General features: G+C 55.2%; 1 protein-coding gene across 3 annotated transcripts in view; it reads left to right on the top strand.

Moving 5' to 3' along the window:
- SLC39A11 (solute carrier family 39 member 11) overlaps nt 1–20,428 on the top strand; it is a 434,680-nt gene that overhangs the window by 77,348 nt on the left and 336,904 nt on the right. For 2 of the 3 annotated variants that reach the window (XM_074921803.1, XM_074921804.1), the window contains exons 8-10: nt 16,133–16,231; nt 17,195–17,353; nt 17,477–19,185. In XM_074921803.1, coding sequence (XP_074777904.1) covers nt 16,133–16,231; nt 17,195–17,353; nt 17,477–17,555 — 337 coding nt within the window. In that variant the 3' untranslated portion in view covers nt 17,556–19,185. Of the gene's footprint in view, nt 1–16,132; nt 16,232–17,194; nt 17,354–17,476; nt 19,186–20,428 lie in introns of those variants that run through there. The other variant, XR_012634741.1, reaches the window with a different exon arrangement.

Here is a 20,428-nt window from a genome sequence, read left to right as displayed (position 1 = left end):
CTAAGTCCGGTCACAAGGGACAGTTTGTGCCAGAAAATAAAATATTAAAAAAAAAAAAGATAACTTCAACTGCGGCGGTGTTTGCAGGTCCTGGGTAATCGGTGAGGTCTACGTTTGGCAGAGGGATCGTTTAATTTTAATTTCAGCCGGTGCTGCAGGCTGTCCCCAGGCCGGGGCCGGAGCTCCTGCCCACGTGTGGGCTCTGCCCGCAGCCTCTCGGGCTTCGTGGCACCGTGCTGAGGTGACAGCAAGTCCTGCCTTGTCTGTACAGAGCTCATCTCCTCTGCCACGCGTTTGCTGTGCTCGTTCCACTAAATACCTCCCTGTGAGATGGTTTGAACAGCCGAGCCTGGTGCCCCGTCCTCGTGTATCTGTTACGTTCTGCATTTTTGTTGCTGGCTCATGTCTGTGCTCCGGGCACCTTCCCCGTGCTGCTGGCAGGGACGGGGCAGGGCTGCTTCTCGATTTCTTCCATCAAAAATAGGAGATGAATTGGGACAGTGCGGACCTGATGTCCGCCAGGGAACGGGCTGCCCAGGGAGGGGGGAGTCCCCATCCCTGGGGGGGTTTCAGGGCCGTTGGGATGAGCTGTGGGGGATGTGGGGTAGGGGAGAACTTTGTAGAGTTGGGCTGAGGGTTGGACTCGATGATCCCGAGGGGCTTTTCCGACCTGAATATTTCTGGGATTCTGTGACTGCTGCAGGGAATAACTTGGCTGGTTGCAGGCAAGAAATATCTGCAAGTCTGACTCGAACTGAAAAACCAAAATAAAGCGTGGATAGGATTTTACTGCTCTTCTCTCCAAAAGGGCATCGTGCATTTTTATTTTTACATCCACTGCTGTTACTGGGATGGAAAGCTCGTGTCCTGGCTGGTGGCCAGGAAAGCAGAGATACCCGGGATGACTGCAGGCTCCGGGCTCGCCGTCCCACCCCAGTGATTCCGGCAGAGCAGGAGCCGTGGCCGAGCTGTCCCCATCCCCGGTTGCTGCTCCTCTCCCGTCTGACACTAGGTGGTAACATCCATGTTCCTACCAGCCTGTTCTCGGCACATTTGGGGCTGATTCATGGGTTTGCAGGGCTGTAGGACAAGCTCTGGAGCTAGCGGGACTCCCAAATGTGGCTTTTTTTGTTGGCAGAACGCCTGGCAGAGGGCTGCTCTTCCAGATGCGAGAGAACGTTCAGCTAAGTGAAACCGATATCAGGTTAAATGCAGTAAATGACTGAGCAGATGAAATATATAAAGGACTGGAAGTTTGAAAAATGAAGTGAAATGTTTTGTTAAGCCCTGGGTGGTCTGGGCACCGGGTCCTCCTAGGCTACGGCGGGTGCAAATAATTTAGAGAGGTTAAAAATGGTGTAGGCAAATTCTTGGCAAACCTCTGTCTCGGGATGAAGCCGAGTAGGTTTAGGGGTGGGGGGCCCGGGGGTGTCGGCTGTTGCTCCTGGTGTTGGGGCCTCTGTTCCCGGCGATGATGGCAGCTCTCCCTGCGTGCCTGGGGAGCGGTTCTTGGGGCTCACATGGATCCCCTTGAGCAGCTGTGGGAGTTTTTGGGGGTGAGCAGGAGCCAGGGGGACCCCTCGGCACTCAGGCGGGGAGCAGAGGCGTCTCCTCGCTGGGGGGTCACCCCCTCAGCACCCCCTCAGCACCCCCTTATCCCAGGCACAGCAGTGCTGGCGCCGGGACCCTCCTGGGCGAGGTGGACCTGCACCTGGCGAGCCTTCCTCACCTAAACCCCAAACTCCTCGGGGCAGGGACAGATTTTTCTGCCCTTCAGCCACCCCCAAATCCCACCCAAGAGTTTGTCGCATCCTTTTCTGCAAACCGCAGGTGACATTTTGTCCAGGGTCTGAGCCCAGCTCGCCGCGGGCGCAAGGAAGGGGGGAAAGGGCACGGTTTTGTGAGTGTAATGTTTAACCCGGGCTCGCCCTTCCCCAGCACACCTCGGCTTGCAAAGTGCTTTTTGTGCTGATGGACCATCACATCGTGGCACCAGAGCTCCCACCAGCGTCCCACCTGCCCTGGCTATCTCTGAAGGAAAGCTCCTCCTTGGGGCAGCTGGAGAGCGGGGGTGAGTGTGGAAGTGATGTAAACAGATATAATTTTTTTTTTTTTTTCCCCCAATGATGATGGTGATGTTTCCTCCACCGCAGCACAATGGTTCCCATTCATCAGCCCTTTTGCTGGGAATGCTGGCCTTGTTTTGATCTGTTGTGCCCACAGATTGTTTCCTGTCCAGCTTTGGTAAAACAGACAGAAAAGAGGCTTCGAGTTGACAGGCAGACTTTGACTATGGCTTGGAAAATATTATTTCATGGGACAGCCTGTGCCTCCCACGCTGTGTGTCTCAGGCTGGAAAAAAAAAAAAAAAAAAAAAAGGCTTGATTAATGTACGGAGATTGAAACCAGGCAAAAATTTTATACTGTGTTTTCTTTGAGTGAATGGAAATCATTGTGGTCTGAGAGACAGCAGAAGACACACTGGGTTTTTCTCTCGTTTGCACACATGCGATCTCCGTCTCTTGCTTATGAATAGATCCACAGTGGAGCTAATAAAGAGGCTGCTCGTGTAGGATCAAAATGTGGGGTCGAATCCTGACCTCTTTATCAGATCAAGGCCGTGCACAGAAACACCTGATGGAAAAAACCCACCTGTTGATGGGAGGGAGGTGAGGCTGCACGGGGATTTCCACATTTCCTTGCGATCCCTGACAAATGCTGCTCCTGCCCGGGTGCTGCCGCAGGGTACAAAACAAAACTGTTGGAAGATGCTTATTAAGCACCTTTTAATTAGCCTCTCCCGAAGGTAGATGTTTATGACTAAGTGAGAGTTAAGGAGCAGGGTAGGTTTCTCGAGGGCCTTTCTTTTGTGAACGGCGGGCGTGGGTTTTCACCAAGGCTGGTGCTCTGGAGAAGAAGGTGGGCTGGAAGGGTTTGGTGAGCCACAAACCAAAACTGCGGCTCCTTGGCTGTTGTGTTTCTCACCGTGGCTAACAAAACTCCACAGCGGTGCCTGAGGAGATGGAGAGGAGGCTCCAGCCAGTGGCGACAGCAGCTTCCCATCAGAAGTCTTGGATGCAGATGTCCCAGGCCCCGTGTGCAGATGTGCAGATTGGCTTTAAGAGAAGAAATGCACGATTTAGGCAGAAGAAGAGGTCTCGGTGCTGGATGAGGCTGCGTGGATGTTGGCAAAGCGCTCTCCTCCATCCCTGGCCAGGAGAGCTGGGGCTCTGGCTCGGCACCAAGGGGACAGACACCCCGCGCTCACCCCCTGCAGCAGCAGAGCTGATGCACGTGTGCTCCTCCTGCCAAAGCCTTCTAGGTCTCTCTTTGCCCATCAGAAAAGAGCTAGGTCACTAAGAAAAGGAAGCGGGTGCCTGAGAAGCAAGGTGAGGTGGCTTGAGCCGCTTCGCCCCCACCTCTGGAGATGCCTGCAGGGCTGTGCTGGATCAGGCAGCGCCTCTGCCTGCGCTTTTCCCTCCCGAGGCCTTTCCCAGCATCCCAGTCATCTTGGATGTTGTTCCCCGGTTCCTGTTTGAAGCCTTGGCAGATGCTGCAGGACGGCTTTGACACACTTGGTTTGTGATGTAGGTGAGATCTCACGAAGCCACCCCCGGTACGAGGCTAAACAGAGGCTGGCCATGGCCCACGGCGCAGTGCAGCCTCCCTCCTCGCTCCCTGTCCTCCACAAACAAACTTACACCACCGACAGACACAAGCCAGACTGGCCACAATGTCTTGGCTTCATCCTGTATCCAAGAAAAATTATTACTGTGTGAATAATGACATCAGCATGTCACCAAACACAGCAGCACGTCCAGCCTCTCCCGGAGCACCGATGGCTCCTTGCATGGCCGGGTCTGTGGGATGGGCAAAAAAAATGTGGTGGGAAAGCTGTGTGGCTTCAGTGGTTTTGTTGAGCTGCCTTCAAAGCTCCCAGATGTTTTCCTCACCAATCCTGCAGTGCCTGGATAGTCTGTCGTCCTGCAGACCCACCTGCTTCCCGTTCTGGTGCAGTGCTGGGGAGTTAAATCCGGGGTCTTACGGCGCTTTGCTGCTCAGTCCCTGATGGGGAGAGATGCGGGCAGGGAGCAGGAGCTTGTTTTCCATCTTTGAATCAGGGCCAGAGCACAAACGTTTTCCTGGTCCTCCCAAAACGTGGTAGCTCGGTTTGATCACAACAGTCTGGGTTGCTGGAGACTGGGTTCAGGGTGAATTTAAATTTGTGATTTGTGCAGGAGACACTTCCCCAATGTCAACCAGGTCTCTGGGCTCCAGCAAGGTCCCTCGCCTGCCTGCAGCGCTTCGGGTGCCCCGGGTGCTGGGAAGGTGCTTGTGTCCCACCCTTGAGCAGACACGGGGGAGCTGAGCCGAGCCCCCCAGCAAAGGGAACCCGTCCTGGATCGGCAGCTGCCGCCGGGCTGGTCTCCAGCGGGGAGAGCGGCTCCTCGGTCGTTCTTGGCAGCAAACTGCACCTTGAATGGTTTATCTTGGCCTCGCGGCGCTGGGGCTGCCTCCTGCCAGGCTGGGGGGGGCGAGGTGGGTCCAATCCCCCCATCCTCATGCACCAGCACGGGGAAGATGCTTTTTAGATGATTTTTTTTTTTTTTGCTCTTTGAGTCTTGTAACAGGCGCTTGGCTGGCCGAGGGTGGTTTTCCATCCCACAGCTGTGTTCAGGGCAGCTGCTCTTCCCGACTGTCTGAGGTTGCTCTCGGTGGGTGATGCTGCTGGAGATGCCGAGGAGGGAATTGTGGAGTGGGGCTGTGAGCCGTAGAGATGCTGAGCAGGGGGTGAGGGAGATGGGGAGCATCTCCCAAAAGCAGCCAAGCTCAGGAGGTGGAGGGCTGCTAGAGCAAACGCGTGCTTTGTGCTTTCCTGAAATTCAGAAACCAAAATTCGAGGTGCTCGAAGTCAGTGGCTCAACAGGGGAAACCTGCCCGAAGCAGAGCAGCCCGTGGTGGAGCCAGGCCGAGCAGAATCCCTCGGGCTCTGTGGCTTGTGTCTGCATGTCGGAGGCTCCTTCGCCACGTTGGTGCCGGCAGGTTTAGTGGCAACGCTCTTTCTTCTTCACTTGCCTGTCCCTTGCCCAAGACGGGTAGGTTGAAAGCCTGTGGCAGCCCAGCCTCTGCTGGCCTCCAGTTTCTGGGGCTGGGTGGGTGCTGCAGCTTTTATTTATTGCCCCGGGTTGGAGGAGGAGACCTCCCAAGTCAGCGGGGAGGTCTCCAAAGCCTGGCTGGGAGCGGGGCCGCTGGCTGCGAATCCCTCGCTGGCTGTTCACGTTTACATCACCGTTTGTATAAATAGTCTCCCCTCCTCTTCTCTCTCCTTCTTCTTATCCTTTACTCAAGTGTCTAGACCGAGGAGGGGTTTTGGTTGATTTGTAATACTTACGAGAGACAGCTGGCCTCCCAAACAACATCTGGCTCCGTGGAAAGTCTGTGTAATGGTCCCTTTCTTCTCTTTCTGCGGTGGCCACTGCGTCTGCAGTTACAACCTGAAGGACAGGGGATGCCAGAGCAGCTTCTCACCTCCCTGAGAGAGAGCTCACGGGGAGCTCCCCAAGCTGTTCCCCCAGCGTGCTGTTGGCCGACTGAATGGTTTCTGGCCAAGCTGGGTGGGAGAGGAGAAGGCTTCAGCCCTGTGTTTGCAGGAACCCACGGGCCGCAGCTGCTGAATGCGTTGTAACATGTCCCCAGGGCCACGACTCACCCTGCACCCTCTGTGTGGGGGTGAGGCACCCCTGGTTTTCAGTACAACCACCTTGGGTGTCTGCATCACCCCAGGAGAGAGGCTGGGGAGGCTGCCCCGAGCCAGGGAGGACCGCGGAGGGGCCCTGGGGCTGGCTCTCCGTGGCAGCCTGGGCTGGGCGTGATGCTCTGACCGGAGGACGGGTGGTGATGTGGGTGCTGCAGAGGAGGGGAGCTGGGACCAGGCTGCACAAGCACCCGCCCTTGAACCTGGTCCCTGCTCCCGCGGGGTGACGTGTCGGGCACCGCTCCCTCCCCAGCCCCAAAAGCCAAAACCTGGCAATCACATGTTCTCCAGGACCCTCCTGCCCAGCTTTGATCTGCAAAGTGCACCCATCCAGTTCCTGTTCACCTTAAAATAAAAGGAAGAGGGCAAAGAAAAAAAGCAGAGAAAGAAAAAACCATTATCCCTGTTTATCTTACCAAGATAATGCCAAACAAAGCTCACTTTGAACACCAGGTTCATCTTTGCAGCCCCAGTGGCCTGTTCCCTCTCTTTAGCAGCCTGGTTTAAAAATAAACCCTCTGAGGAGGGGAAGCAATTTGAATGAAGACATTGTTACTGTACACGATGCAATAATAGGGCCTTTTATAGCTACAGCTGTTAGTAAATTGTTTAGTTCCAGGTTTTCAGGCTGCATAAAGGAGCCGCTCTGGTGCTTTCATGCTCTCCCCCGGCGTCTTTTAACAGCGATGCTGCAGGAGATGGAAGAGGAGAAACCATTTCAGTACTTTTAATTTTGCTTTTAGCTAATGATCCCCATCGGGATGCAAATGTGGACGCCCGGGAATCGTTTTTGAGCCCCTCGATAAAACCCTGCCACAGCAGTGAGCTCTGCTCGCCCGGCGGCGGGCTGGCAACGAGAGGGATGCTGAGCTCCATCACCATGTTACTGCAGGCACCTGGGAGAGGATGAGTAAAATAAATACATATTTATCTATACATATAGCTGGGCTTCGATTCCCTTCAGGTTCTTTTCACCCCCGAGCAGGGAGGAAGAACAGTGTCTTTATTAACTACACTCATCCTTCTTCCCTTGCCTTGCTGGAGGCTTTTGTTTCCTGCGAGCAATGGGAGCTGTGTGTGCCGGTGGCTGCCTGGATCTGGAGAACAAGGCAAAAAAAAAAACCCCAAAAACCTAAAAAATCCCCCTCTAAACCATTCCTCCACCCCAGCATGTTATTTGCGCTGAGATTTCCATGGCGTGTAAAATAATTTTCTATGCGAAACGTGCTTGCAATTGGAAGATTCATACAAAAAGGAGAGCGTTGGTGTTTTTGCACGAAGCTATAAACATTAATTGGCAGCTATTATTGGGAATTTTTATAGGTGGGCCATAATCCTAGCCCTGCTTTTAGACCACCCAGCTTCTGTGTGTGTTTAATTTTTGAAAAAATATTTTAATAACCTTTATAAGGTTCTGTATCTCCCTCCAGCTCTAGCCCTACCCGAGATCAATGCAGCCACATCGTTAAATCCCACTTTATTTATGGGTGTGCCTGTATGAATATGTAAAAATTTAAATTATCTGCAGCCTGACGCTGTTTAAAATAGAGTTAACGAGGTCTCACATGAGGGTCTTCTTAAGGTATTTAAAAATAGATGCTTCTGGCTTGTAGGGTCTTGACCAAAACCTCTTGGTTGGAGCTGGAAGGTGCTGCCTGTGGCTCCTCAGTGGCTGCTGGCGAAGGATGTTCTTGGTTTCTGCTCAAAACTGGAGCAATTTCTGTCCAAGCCACCACCTTTGGGAGCTGGCTCTGATGAGGTGTGAGCTCTCACTTTCCCCACAGACTCTTTTTATGGTCGTTGGCATTCTGCTTGTAACGGTTTGGTGGGATTTACAGGGTGCCTTGGAGCCGGGTGGCTGCGGGGCTCGGGGTGGCCTCTAACGATGCCAAGCTTTTCTCTGAATGCGCTTCTGAAAAAGGAAAGATGTTGTGAGTAACAGCAGCAGCGGGGTCCTGCAGCTCTGCCTGCTGCTTTTCAGTGCTGCCTTCCTGTCCTTGTTGTAGAAACGGGGAAACTGAGGCAGGGGCGGGTGCTTGTCACGGGGGCTGAGCCTCTCCCAGCACTCACCCACCCGTCTGCAGCCAGAGCATCGTCCCACCTCGGGCTGGGTCCCCAACTCCCCCCAAGACTGGGCAGAGCTGGGGACCACCCGCTGGCTGCCTGGGAATATTTGGGTCTTGTGCTGTTCCCTCTCTTCGGGCAGGAATTTAACCCCAGTAAATATGACGGGGAGGCGATGCTGAGAAGGGGAAGTGATGTCTTCATCCATTTACAAATATCTGTTAATTTTCCAGCTAGGTAGACCATAACTGTGCAAACAGAAATTTGTCTAGGCGATGGCTCTTGCTTTTCTTTACGTGCTGCGAGGAGGAAGCAGCAGGACAAGGGCGATGGCTCCCGGCTTGTGTCTCCTGCAAAGGGGGTTTTGCAGGGAGTGACTCCAGGGTTTGGTCATGTCTCCTGCTCGTTTTGCAGATACCAGCCCGGGGGAGCCAGAGCTGGGCGAGGTTGGGTGACACTGGTTGGATCCTGCGCTCGCAGGTCGCGTTCACACTCTTACCTGGCAGCGGGAGAAAGCGCCGGGGCTCCCCGAGCTTTTCCTGCTGCGCGGCCGAGGTCAAAACGTGGCGAAAGAGAGATGAGAGCAGGAGCGTGCGGAGCTCATGAAACGTGTCTTTGTGCTTCCCAGATCGGGGGAGATGTGAACTTTTACCCTGTACGTGAGTCTGACTCATAAATCAAACAGTTACATAAATAACCGGGCAGATAAGAATAAAGATTTTAGAACCTCAGAGGAATAAATAGTCCCTAGACAACGGGACCCCTCCGTGCGATCCGGCAGGGACCGCCGGCCGGCCGCAGTTCCTATCGCTTATCGCCCGCCCCGGCTGCTGTTGAGGCTTTGAACTTGCTCTTGCCAGCAGGCGCTGGCATTGGGGCATGGCTGGTCTCGTGGGGGTGTCTGGACTCGTGTCCTTTTGGCTGAGCCCCCCCCAGCTTCGCTGAGATGGGGAGGAGATGTCTCATGGGGCATCCGAGCCCAGGCTGGCAGCACCTGGTACCTGGAGCCATGACCCTCGCTCACACCCTGTATCTCATGGGATGTTCCTGCACCCGTAGCCAGCTGCTTCCGAGGGCTTGCCCACCTTTGTGTGCCAGTCCCATTACAGCTAATTAAGCTGTAATGATAATGACTTGCTCGGGGAGGGTTTGGAGGGTCAGTCCTCCCCGGGGAGCGCAGGACCACGAGATGCGGCAGGAGCTGAGCTTTGTGTTTGCTGTCGGTTGAAGTGGGATTGGGGAGGGGAGGTGGGAAAGAGCCTGAGTGCTCGTGTGAGTCTGAGACACCATGGGCAGGACACAGAGCAGGTTGGGAAAGGAAAGCAAAAAAAAAAAAAGCCCTGCGTGTTTTAGCTGAGTGATGTAACCTGAAGATGGAAGCAGCTCAGGCACGTGGATGCGTTTGGATGCTTTGTGCACAGACCTGTCCCCATCCCCATCGCCTTGGGGCGCAGCGTGAGGATGGCCAGTGGCACGGGGGCTACCCTGTCCTGCCAGGCCAAGCCCTGCCTGAGCTGAGGTTCGCCGGGGAGGGGAGGTGGGTGGCAGCCCTGTCCCAGGCTGGCCTGGCACCGCTGGGGATTTCTGTCGGGAAAGCTGGAGGGTTTCTTGCTCTTCAGCTAAAGTTCACGTACTGGTTGCTGCAGTCAGAGTGTAGAGCAGGTTTTATGACTTTGAACTTAGCTTACGTGCCTTTGGGATAAATTAAAGGTAAAATTTCCTAAAATTGTAAACGTTTACTGCGTGTGGATCCAGAGCGGTGCATATTTAAGGCTGGCAGAGGGCCAGGAGAGCAGATGTGACACAGACCGGGCGGCACGCTGCTGAGAGCCCGAGCGAGTGAGTGGGGAGAGGGAGGGAAGGGGTAGGAAAAGGTCTGGAAGGGGCTGCTGAGGAGCAGCTCTGAAAGGGCCGAGTGCTGGGGCGGCAGGTGTTGTTTCCCTTGGGATGTGTCTGTGCATGGCTCTAGCAGAGACCTGACATGAGCACAAAAGCGAGTGTGCTGAGCCGGGGTGTGGAGGCAGGAAGGGAGGAGGCTGGGCAGGGAGCAGATCTGGGGCTGTAAACGTGACATCGTGGCATCTGGTTTTAGCCCAAAGCATCTGGCACTTAGGAAGACTGTCAAGCTGTGTCTAAAAAGCTGCTCGCTCACGAGCGTGACCTGGAAATGTGGGTGCCGAGGGCAGGGCTGGGCCTGAGGGCACCTCGTATGGCGAGTGTGGCCAGCAGGGACAGGGAAGGGATCTGAGCCCTGGGCTCGGCACTGGGGAGGCCGCCCCTCGGGGAGGGGGTTCAGTTTTGGGCCCCTCACCCCACAAAGGCCATTGAATGACTCGAGCGTGGCCAGAGAAGGGCAACGGAGCTGGGGCAGGGTCTGGAGCACAGGTCTGCTGGGGAGCGGCTGGGGGAACTGGGGGGGTTCAGTCTGGAGCAGAGGAGGCTGAGGGGAGACCTCCTGGCCCTCTGCAACTCCCTGCCAGGAGGGGGCAGAGAGGGGGGATGAGTCTCTGGAGCCAAGGCCCCAGCGCCAGGCCCCGAGGGAATGGCCTCAAGCTGCCCAGGGCAGGGTCAGGCTGGCTCTGAGGAAGGATTTCTGTGCAGAAGGGGCTGTTGGGCGTTGGAATGGGCTGCCCAGGGCAGGGGGGAGTCCCCGGGATCCCTGGGGGGGTTGAAGAGTCGGGCTGAGCCAGCGCTGAGGGATCTGGGGGAGTTGGGAAGGGTCAGGGGGAGGCTCATGGCTGGGCTGGAGGAGCTTCAGGGGCTTTTCCAGCCCAGATGATTCTGGGGTTCTGAGATTCTCTATTCCTGCGAGCAGTCTGGTGGAGCAGCTGGTGCCCAGGCTATGTAACCCTCAAACCCGTGCCCCTTTCATTTGTCTGCTTTTGTGGTTCTCACTGGAGATGAGCGTCTCCGCGACCATCCAGCCCGTTCCTGCCTCCCTGTGTCTGCAGCTCTTTCCCTGGTTTGTGCCACAAATTCTTCCCTGCCGCTTCTCCTCCTCCCTTTTTCCTTCCAGATGCTCCGGTTGTCTTTGGTGCCATTTGGAAAGCACCTTGCTTGTGGCACAGTTTGGGTGGAGGTTCTGCTGTCGGCTTCCAAATGAGAACAGGGTGCCTATTTTTGTCGGATTTCATTCACACGTAACTTCCAATCTGTCCCTGTGTCCATGTAACCTGAAAATTGTGCAGTGGCTCCCAGCCTGGTCATTTCTTTGTCGGAGGGGAGGAGAGCTGAGGTCTCTCTGGCTCAAGGCATCGTGTGATGGGCAGTGCGTGCTGCATCCCCTGCCCAGGATGGGGGTACAGCCTGCATCCCCTGCCCAGGATGGGGGTACACCCTTCATCCTGTCCCTGATATGGGGGTACAGCCTGCATCCCCTGCCCAGCATGGGTTCCCATGTTGTTCCATACATTTCTGTGTCCCTGTGGGTAATGGGGCTGGTGGCTGCACTCAGGAGGAGGCACGGTAGGTTTGTATCCACTTTTTTTTTTTTTAAAATGGTTTTGAGTGTTTGACATGAAAGATCCTGCATTATCAAAGGGCAAATCTGCACGAGTACCATCCTCCCACCTGCTTTTTCAGATTTACCCATTAAAACACAGAGCACCTAAAGCAATAGACTCACCAGAGCCCCGTGTGCCCGTGGATGGGGCTCAGGGTGGGCGCGTGGTCCGGTGGGTGCCGGGGCTGGCGGAGGAGACGGCTCCCACCCTGCTCCCCCCAGCAGCTCCCCGGCCGTCTCCTCGCGTGAGAGTCTCCGGTGACGCCGGGGCAGAGCGTGCTGGCAGCTGTGTTTAACAGGTAGGGCAGGTATGGGGAAACGCCGAGGGCCCCGCGCTCGCCGCAGAGCTCCTTCCCACCTGCGAGCCCGGATCAAACACCTCGACGGGCGGCCCGAGTGGGAGCCATGATGTAATCTTGGGAACCCAAAACAATCGGCCCTTTCATGGCAAGACGATAACAATCAAAACAGTATGTAAGGGCCTGCCATGCAAGAATACACATGCACATTATACACTGGAGGGAATTGAAAGCCGTAGTGAAAAGGGGCTTGTTAAGAATATGTAGCCTGCTTTCATAATCAGTTTGTAAAAGAATAGGCCCTTGAAAACAAGGGTTTAGGCTTATAGAAGGCTTTCTGTGCCTTGACCTTGCAAATATGCAGAGATGCCAACTTTTTTTTGAAAGTGAACTTGGAGTCTCCCAGCGTGGTGCCATAGCAGTTGGCAGGCGAGCTGGGGGTAGGAGGTCCAGCCCCGGTATGTTCCCGGGGGACACGGAGTCTTTCTCTCTCGCCACGAGGAGCTGGTCCACGGTGGAGTTCCACCAGCATGCCATGGTTTTACCTTTTCTTCCTTAAAACTGCAGCACTGGGCTCTGCTGCAGAAGAGGATCAGCCAACGCAAGGGCAGACCCATCCCAGCAGCACTGTCTCTCTGCAGAGCTCACGTGTAGACAGCACGTGTCCGAGTGGCGTTTCTGTTCCCAGATGGAGGAGGTTATGGAGGACATCGCTGTCACCGCCACCATCTTACAAACGGGGAAGCTGAGGCAGAGAGCTGGGAAAGGTAACGTGTCCAACACATGTTGGCTCCTTGATCCTCGAACCTTCCAAGGACACCTGAGCCCGTTGTGCCCAAATGGAGGAGACACTCAAGTGACATTCCCACGTGGGCCAAGGTGCCAGTGACAGAGCTGGTGACAGCGCACACGCATCCCTGGGTGGAGTCCTATGTGGTTTCCCCTGGGCTGCTCTTTCTTTAGACGTGTAGGTTGGGGATGAGCCACAGGTTGTCCTCCTCATCTGCCGAATGTCTTCTAGCTGGACACGGGTGGCCCGTCAGACCAGATGGAAGCTGCTTCTAACACCTCTCTATCAGTTATTCCCCACTTTCCTCTCTTGAGACACTTAGAGAGAACGTCTCTAAACATTTCGTCCTGATGACTGTCCCTCTGGCTGCACTGGCTCATCTCCCCACCACCATCTCCTCCGTGTCCCGCAGCTCGCCGGGGGCACTCAGAGGTTTGTCTCCCCTGGGCCAGGCTGCTCCAGTCTGTCTTTGTGCATCTGTTTTACAACGTGTTTCTTTGCAGTCGGGGGAAGCCTTCCAAGAATCCCCACCTATTTCCGTAATAAGGACGCCTTTGTTTTCCCCATACACAATGCAGCTTTGATTCAGTTGCTTTCTCACCAACCGTGTTGCCGTCAGCTCGACACGGGAGCTACGGAGAAGGTGTGAGGTGTGCGCGGCTCGGCGGCCAAGGGGGAGAGGAATGTCCCCTGGGATGGTTTTATTTCACAGCTGAGGCATTGGAGGTCAATCTTCTTCGCTTTAGCACCCGGATGTCTCCGGAGATGCTGAGCTGGTCCCTGAGCGGCGAGTGGACGTACCCTTCGTGCAGTGAACCCAGGCAGAGCAAAGAGCAAGGCTTATGTGTTCTGGCCTCCACGTTGTCACAGAGTTGTCCTCATCCTGATGGGATTAGAGTCCCTTGGAAAGACTCAAAAGACCCCAAAGTCCGAGAAATGTTCAGGCAGAACTGCAGTGGGAGGAAATGTTGAAGGAACGACTGGTCCTAGGGATGCGGGAGCGTGGTCTGGGCGAGCAGGCACAGTGTGGGTACATGGGGGGACCGGAGGCCAGGAGATGACATGGGGACCTTCTCAGCCTGTCGCTGAGCCCAGAAGGTCCTTTCTGCCCTGCAGATGTCTCAAGGCAGGAGCAAGGAGCCCCACGTGCAGGGACACCTGCGGCCAGGCGCAGGGCTCTGGTGGTCTCTTGCCACGCCGCACGCTTTGCATGCCCGCGCCCGACGCCTGCCCCACGCAGTGTGAGGCCGACCCCCACCTTTTTTGGGAAAACAGGTTAAAATCTTGATCTGGGAGGGGCCATGCGTGGCTGCCTCCCCGCCAAGAGCTGGGAGAAGTGGGTGGCCTGGCCCCAGCGGGTCCCTGTCGGTGTTGAGGACGCCGTGACCCACCATTGCTCGCCGTGGTGCGCGCGTGCCGTGGCACATGGCACATCTCTCGCTGTAGCCCGTTGCTTGTGGCACTCGCCGAGCTGGCTGCAGCCCCATCCCCAGCATGTGCCAGACCCACTGGGCAACCAGCACTGCTGGGGAGGTGGCCCAAGCTGTAGGACCAGGGCCCGTTCTTGCTTTTGGGGAGCCCTGATGGGTTTTTCTGGGGGAGCGCGTGGAGGAGAGAGGAGGAGGAGAGCAGGGGCAAACCCACCCGTCTGGGCTTCTCCTCTTGGATCCTTCCTGGGTTGAATTCCCCTTCCTCCTGCCCCTCGGGGCTTGCTCTCCCCCAGGGCTGCTGCAGGGCGAGGGGTCAGCGCGGGGTTCCCTCCTGCCGGCGGGACTGGGGGTGACGGGGGGGCTCACCACCCTTCCTGTACAGATCCCTCCATTCACACCTCCCTCTCCCACCCCATTAATTTGTTGTGGTCGGGGCCAGTAATAGCTGCTTTGTGCGAAGGCGAGGGAAGGAGAAAAAAAAAACCCAGCGCACAGACAGCGGCTCCAGTGTTTTCTAAAAGGGATGTTTTTTCCCCCTCCGTTCTCTCTCTCTTTCCCTTGAATAATGTTTTTGATTGTAATAGCCTGTCCTGGTTAGGGAAACCCACAGCCTCTCCCCCTTCCCCTCCCCTCTTCTGTAAACCCTGGTAGAAGTTTAAACAACCCAGAGAGATTTTTCTCACCAGTCTTATTTTACTAATAGGAAACAAGTGTTTAAAGCAGCAAAGGGAACTTTCAGCTGCTGGCAAAGGAATAACTGACCTTGCAGAGCAGTGCTGGGGTCCTGCTCGGAGCCGTGGGCTGGGGCAGGTCGCAGCCCAGCACCTCACTGTTGGGGCTTCGAGCCCCCCCCGGGGATGGTCACTCTCTCTGTGTCCCCTCAGGATCGGGCCATGGCCAGCTCCACCAGTCCAGACCAGCAAAACCATGATGGGAGAAATGCTCCAACTGTGGAACGAGACACGGTTCGCTCTCGTGGAGCTGCTCAGCCCCATAAAAAATGAGCCCTGTTTGGTTTGGTGCTTGCGATGCCCTTGAGTGAAGGAGAAAAGTCCATATCCCAATTTCCTGGTTTTCACCAAAAATCCAAACCAAAAATCCCAACAAAAATCTCCCTGCTGAGCTGGGAGGGACCCTGGAGCAGAGGGGAAGGACCGTTCCCAAGGCTGGAGCAGATCCTGGCTGAGGATGGGTGCTGGGGTGGGTGGGAGTGCTGGGGTGAGGTGCTGCTGCACGGGGCTGGGGTCTGAGGGACCCTCCCACGGCAAATCCCTGTTCCCTGGCTGTTCGAGGAGCAGTTTCCCTTTGGACAAGCTCCGGGTGATGTGATGGTCCCACCGTGGGGTCACTGCCTTGGGCGGGCACAGGGTGCTCCGAAGGTGGGTGCTGAAAGGTCTGTTGGGGCCAAGTGTGGGAGGGGAAGGGGCAAGCAAGGAGAAACCTCGCCTAATCCTCTGCCCTCAGACGTCCCTTGAAACCTCTCCTGTCTGTCCTTCAGGTGTCAGCTCCAGGGGCCGTGTTGGCCGCCGCTGGGGACATGGGGCTTTACTGGGAGCGGTTCAAGTTCACCGTGGCTCCTGCCTAACCCCCTTTACCAGGCTTTTTATCTCTTGTGCCTGGGGAAATGGTCCTCACAGTGGCCTCCCTCCTCCTGTGCCATTTCACGGAGGGACAGAGCAGCTCTCCCCTCCAGCTGGTTTTTGCTCTGGAAATCCAAGTGCTGCTTTTCCGTAGGACAGAGGGGGAAAAAGAGAGAAAGGAAGCAAAATCCTGGGGCTAAAATATACTCCTCTTGTGACGAGCTGTACGGCTCGTGCAGGAGTGGTGATGGTTAAGGACAGTGGTTATGGAGAAACACTTGGGGCCCTTTTGGCAAAGCCACCCCGGGGAGGGGGGAACCCCGACCCTTTTGGGGGACCCACCAGCCTGGAGCTGCCCCAAACTCCAGGGCCCAGGGATGCTGCAGCTCTCGGGAAACCTCGGGACAGAAACGCTTCGTGGGGCCTCCTCAGAGGTCTCTTCCCCTCGTCTGCTCTCTGTCACTCCCAGGGCTGGTGCTGAAGCTGATGAAACGCTGCTGAGCTCTTTGAAGATGAAGTTTGCTGTGTTCATGTTAAATATTAGCATGACTCGCCCCAGGGCGAGCTGCGCTCCCATTCAAAAGGCCTATCTTAAATAATGTCTTTTTTCTTTTTCCCAGCTCACAGCAGCCGACCCCAGGCTGTGCTTTTCACTTTATATATTTTTTTAGTTTTATTTTTTTGGTGCGCTTTTTTTTTTTTGTGTGGATAGGAACTTAGCGATCGGGATTGGGATCCAGAATTTCCCGGAGGGCCTGGCCGTCAGCCTGCCTTTGCGTGGTGCTGGATTTTCAACGTGGAAAGCGTTCTGGTAAGCTGAGCTCCTCTTCACCCGTGGAGGCCAGAGCCCTCTGCCAGCAGCTCTGCACGAGCGGGTGCCTATAGATTTCCTCCCTGTATCCATTTGTGTTGCTCTGTCACGGAGCTGCATGATCCCGGTGGGTCACCCCATCCTGCTTCAGCTGCCCGCCCAGCGCCCAGATCCCGCACTAAAGAAGTTTGGGTTGGTTTTTTTTTTTTTTTTACAGGTTGGGTTTTTTTGTTTGTTTGTTTTGTTTCATTTTTTCTCTCGCTTCACTCTGGGCTGGATTTCAAACACGATTTTTTTTTTTTTCTTTTCCCGGAGGTGAAAAAGCCAAGGGCATGAACCCTGCGAGCGCAGGGCCGCGTTTCTGCCCGTGCACGTGCGCTTGGCCGGGTGATGGATGGGAGGGCAGGGGGGCGGCTTGGAAACGGCTCTCGCCAAAGCTTTGTTTTCTTTTCCTCCCACCCACCTCCAATTCAGTAAGCACAGCCAGTGCTGGGACTTGCACTGGGGTTGCTGCTGCCGGGAAGGGAGTTCCCATGGTCTGCAGAGTTAAACTAGTCCTAGAGGGAAAGAAAACAAGGGGGAAGAGCCCAATTTCATCCCGGTTGAGGCTGTGGGCTCATGTCCTCTTTGGGACTGAGCTATGCCGGTTGGATGTGTTTCCTCTGTGACCCATCCCTGCCCACGAGCTGGATCCCCAAACCTCACAGAGCTTTTAGGGGAAGGAATCGGATCGTGCCTTAATTCCCTTCCTGAAAAAATCCTCTCGGTTACGTTAAATCACCTTCCTTGCCTGTTTAAAATAATCCAGGTAGCTTGGCCTGGTTTGTCTGGGTGACCGGCCTCCTCCTGGCCATGGTGGCCTTAGGGAAGACCGTGGGGATGGGGAGGTGCAGAGGGAGGGAGGGGGTCTGCGCCACCCCTCGGGCCACGTCCCCGGTGGCTTTTAGTCTCGGTCTTTCGCAGGTACGGGCAGCTGAGCGGCATGGTGGAGCCCTTAGCCGGCGTGTTCGGTGCCTTCGCCGTGGTGGTGGCAGAGCCTCTCCTCCCCTACGCCTTGGGCTTCGCGGCCGGAGCGATGGTCTACGTGGTGATGGACGATATCATCCCCGAGGCACAGACCAGGTGAGAGCCCTCGGGGACCACCGGGCAGACGGACACGGCGGGAAGCACGGAGGACCCCGGAAAATCCTTTCCCTTGCCCCGGGGCAGATGGAAAGCTCACGCCCTCCCCTTTTCTCCCTGCAGTGGCAACGGGAAGCTGGCGTCCTGGACCTCCATACTGGGATTTGTGGTGATGATGTCCCTGGACGTTGGGCTCGGGTAGGGCAGCGCGCCGCTCCCCGGGAGAAGACTTCAGAGCCACTTGTGCGGCGGCGTTTGGAACTGGACACGCGTTACCCTCTGGACTTTTTTTTTGTATATATATTTTTTTGGATCTGGTTTGGTGTTGATTTCCTATAATTTTATATCTCTTTCTTCCCTCCAACGTCATGTCGATGGTTTTCAAAGCACAAATACAGGTGGTTCCTCGCGGGTCCTGGTTTCCTTTCACCACCAAATTTTTTTTTTTTTCCTCTCGGGAGGGTCGTTGGACGACGCGTTGGCTGGGCTGCAGGTCACCCTGTCCTTTCCCTTCCGTGCTGGGCTGGTTTCTCTGAGTCAGGTCACTCTGGGTTTTGATCTTTTTTGTTCTGTAGAAGATTAGAAATTCACTGTCGCGTGTTTAAGCTGGTCCGTAGTGAAGTACCAAGGCATTTGGATGGAGTAAACTCCTTATAGAGTCTCAATTTCCACAGTTTTTTTGGAGGGCAGGTGGAAGGCGTTAGGGCTGAGGTAACATGTACAGCACCTTGTGGGGTCGCAGGTCTTGCGGATCCTGCTGGTCCTTGGGAATGTCTTAGGGTATTAGTTTTGATGGATGCAAATAGTCCAGGCAAATAAAAATGGATTTTCTTGGGATCTCTGTAAGAGAGAAATGTCATTTTTTCCTGAGTTTATCTCGTAAGTGGTGCGTTGATGCAGTGCATTGTGTTCAATACCCCGAGGTTTTCTCTGAAAAAAAAAAAAAAGGGGGGGGAAAGAATAATTTTTACGTTTTCTAGCATGTACCCTTTGCAAAAGCAAGGTGTGGTCACCCACATTGGGGTTGATGTGCTGCCTGACTGGTGGCCAGCGGGCTGGGTCTGGCCTTGCCAAGCGATTGCTGGTTTACAGCTGCTGGTTCCACTGGTTGTAACTCCCCGAAGAGCCAACGCGGGTTCCCCCCGGCCGTGGCCCTGGGTGCTCTTCACCCCGCAGAAGAGCTCGGAGCTGAGTCAGGACCTGAATGTGCCAGGAGCTCTCGTCTTCCTGAGCAGCATCAGGATGAAATAATTCATCAGGGTGAATTAATTATCCTACCTGAAGAGCCAGAAACACTCACCGTGTACCTGCCCCTTCACCCGCTGCTTTTCCAGCATCTCCTGTTGAACGGCTGAGTCTGAGCAGGCAGGATTAGGCCTTTCTAGGCTGAGGAGCGAGCCCTGCCCGTCCCTCCCCGTGCCCGCAGCGAGGAGCGAAACGCCGAAGCTGGAAGGATGCTGTAAACCTCACCTAAACCTCACCTCCCTCTTCCCCAAGGATGCTTCTGTCTTCAGTAACGAGGGGTTCGTTAGACCCTTCAGTGGGAATAACTGGATCACCTGGCTGCCGCCGGCAACCTGGGGAGTGGGGCTACCAGCGGGGGGTCACGGGCCACCACTCAGTCCTGCAGGAGGGGCAGCCAGAGGGAACAGGCTGGAATAAACTAAGCCAGAGCCATGCGGTTTTGTTTGATTTTTTTTTTTCTTTTATTTAGTTGGATTTAATTTGTACTTCATTTGTGTGTCACGCTGGATGGTACAAGGCTACTGGTTGCCAATGGATTTGACCTTTTAACTGTGATTGGTTTCAATAAATGGGAAATTCCGAGTTGGTGATGATTTATTTTAATGCCGTGAAGACGTGCCTTTGCTTCTCCTCCCTCCCTTCTGCTGTTTGTTTCCTCCAGCTTAATTGTTCCTGGCTTGCCAAAGGTCCAGCTTCTCAACCAGGAAGGCAGCCTCTTTGGGGAAGGAAAAAAAGGGAAAAAATAGCCGAAGAAAGGCCGTTTTTCCTCATCCAGGCATCTCGTGAGTGTGTTTTAGTGTTCACTGGGTTTACTGCAGCCGACCGGCTCGTCCCCGGGCCCAACGCCTGACTCAGGGTTGGGTCATGCCTTAGGACTCAGAAAAAAGCAACCGCAAGAAATCCCCGGGGGGAAAAAAGCAGCTCTGCCTGCACCCACCTGGGGGTGCAGGTTCTGCCGTCGCACACGGGGGGTGTTGCACCCGCACACGCGTGTAGGTGCCGTCGCTGGTGGGGCTCGGCCCCATGGAGGGGTGTGAGAACATCCCGCAGCCCCGGGATGAGCCCTGGGGGGGATGCTGGTTTTGGGGGGAGCAGCACCACAGTCCTGGGGGACGGGGCTGGGAAGGGGGGACCCGACCTTCGCCGGGACCCGCGGGGCTGCGGGGATGAGCCGTGTCTCTCCGGGCACGGGGGAAATTCAGGGTTATGGCCCTCAGTGGGGAAAGCAGGGGGGTGTCAGGGCCCTATTTTTAAAAGCAGCAGGTGAGAGCTGGTTTAAAAAAAAACCTTCCTGCTTTTAAAAATCTTTCCTGTCCTGAGGAGGGACAGGGAAGGGACCTGCCCAGTGCCTCCTTCCCAGTGCCACCAGTGGAAAGGCTGGGTGATCTCCCACTGCTCCTCACCTCCTTCCCAGACACACTAGAATTGTTTGTAAAGCTTTTAGCTCTCTGTTTCCAGCCAAAAACCTTTGTGTGAAACTTAAAAACCTCCAGGGTGTCCACGGGTTGGGATTTCTCGCAGGCTGTTGATGCTATTTTCTCACTTGATTTCTGGTCTGTGGTGTAAATCGGTACAAAAAAACACATTATACTTTTAAAGGCAGCCTTGTAATCAGTTTGCTGCGAGATAATATCACATAAAACATTTAATGCTGCTTAGATGTAGCCAGCCGAGATAATTAGGTACATCGGACCTGTAGGAAGCGAGTGGGGAGGGCGACGCAGAAAGCACAGATGAAAATCCTCCTTTTCTGTTTGTACCCTGGAGGGAAATGAAATTATATATCTGTTCCTTGGTCTGATTGAAAAGCTGGCTGGGGGCCAGGCCTGA

This window comes from Athene noctua, chromosome 18 (assembly GCF_965140245.1).
Source record: "Athene noctua chromosome 18, bAthNoc1.hap1.1, whole genome shotgun sequence".
Taxonomy (NCBI): Eukaryota; Metazoa; Chordata; class Aves; order Strigiformes; family Strigidae; genus Athene; species Athene noctua.
The sequence above is the reverse complement of the archived record's forward strand: the minus strand, read 5'-3'. Positions and strand labels throughout refer to the sequence as shown.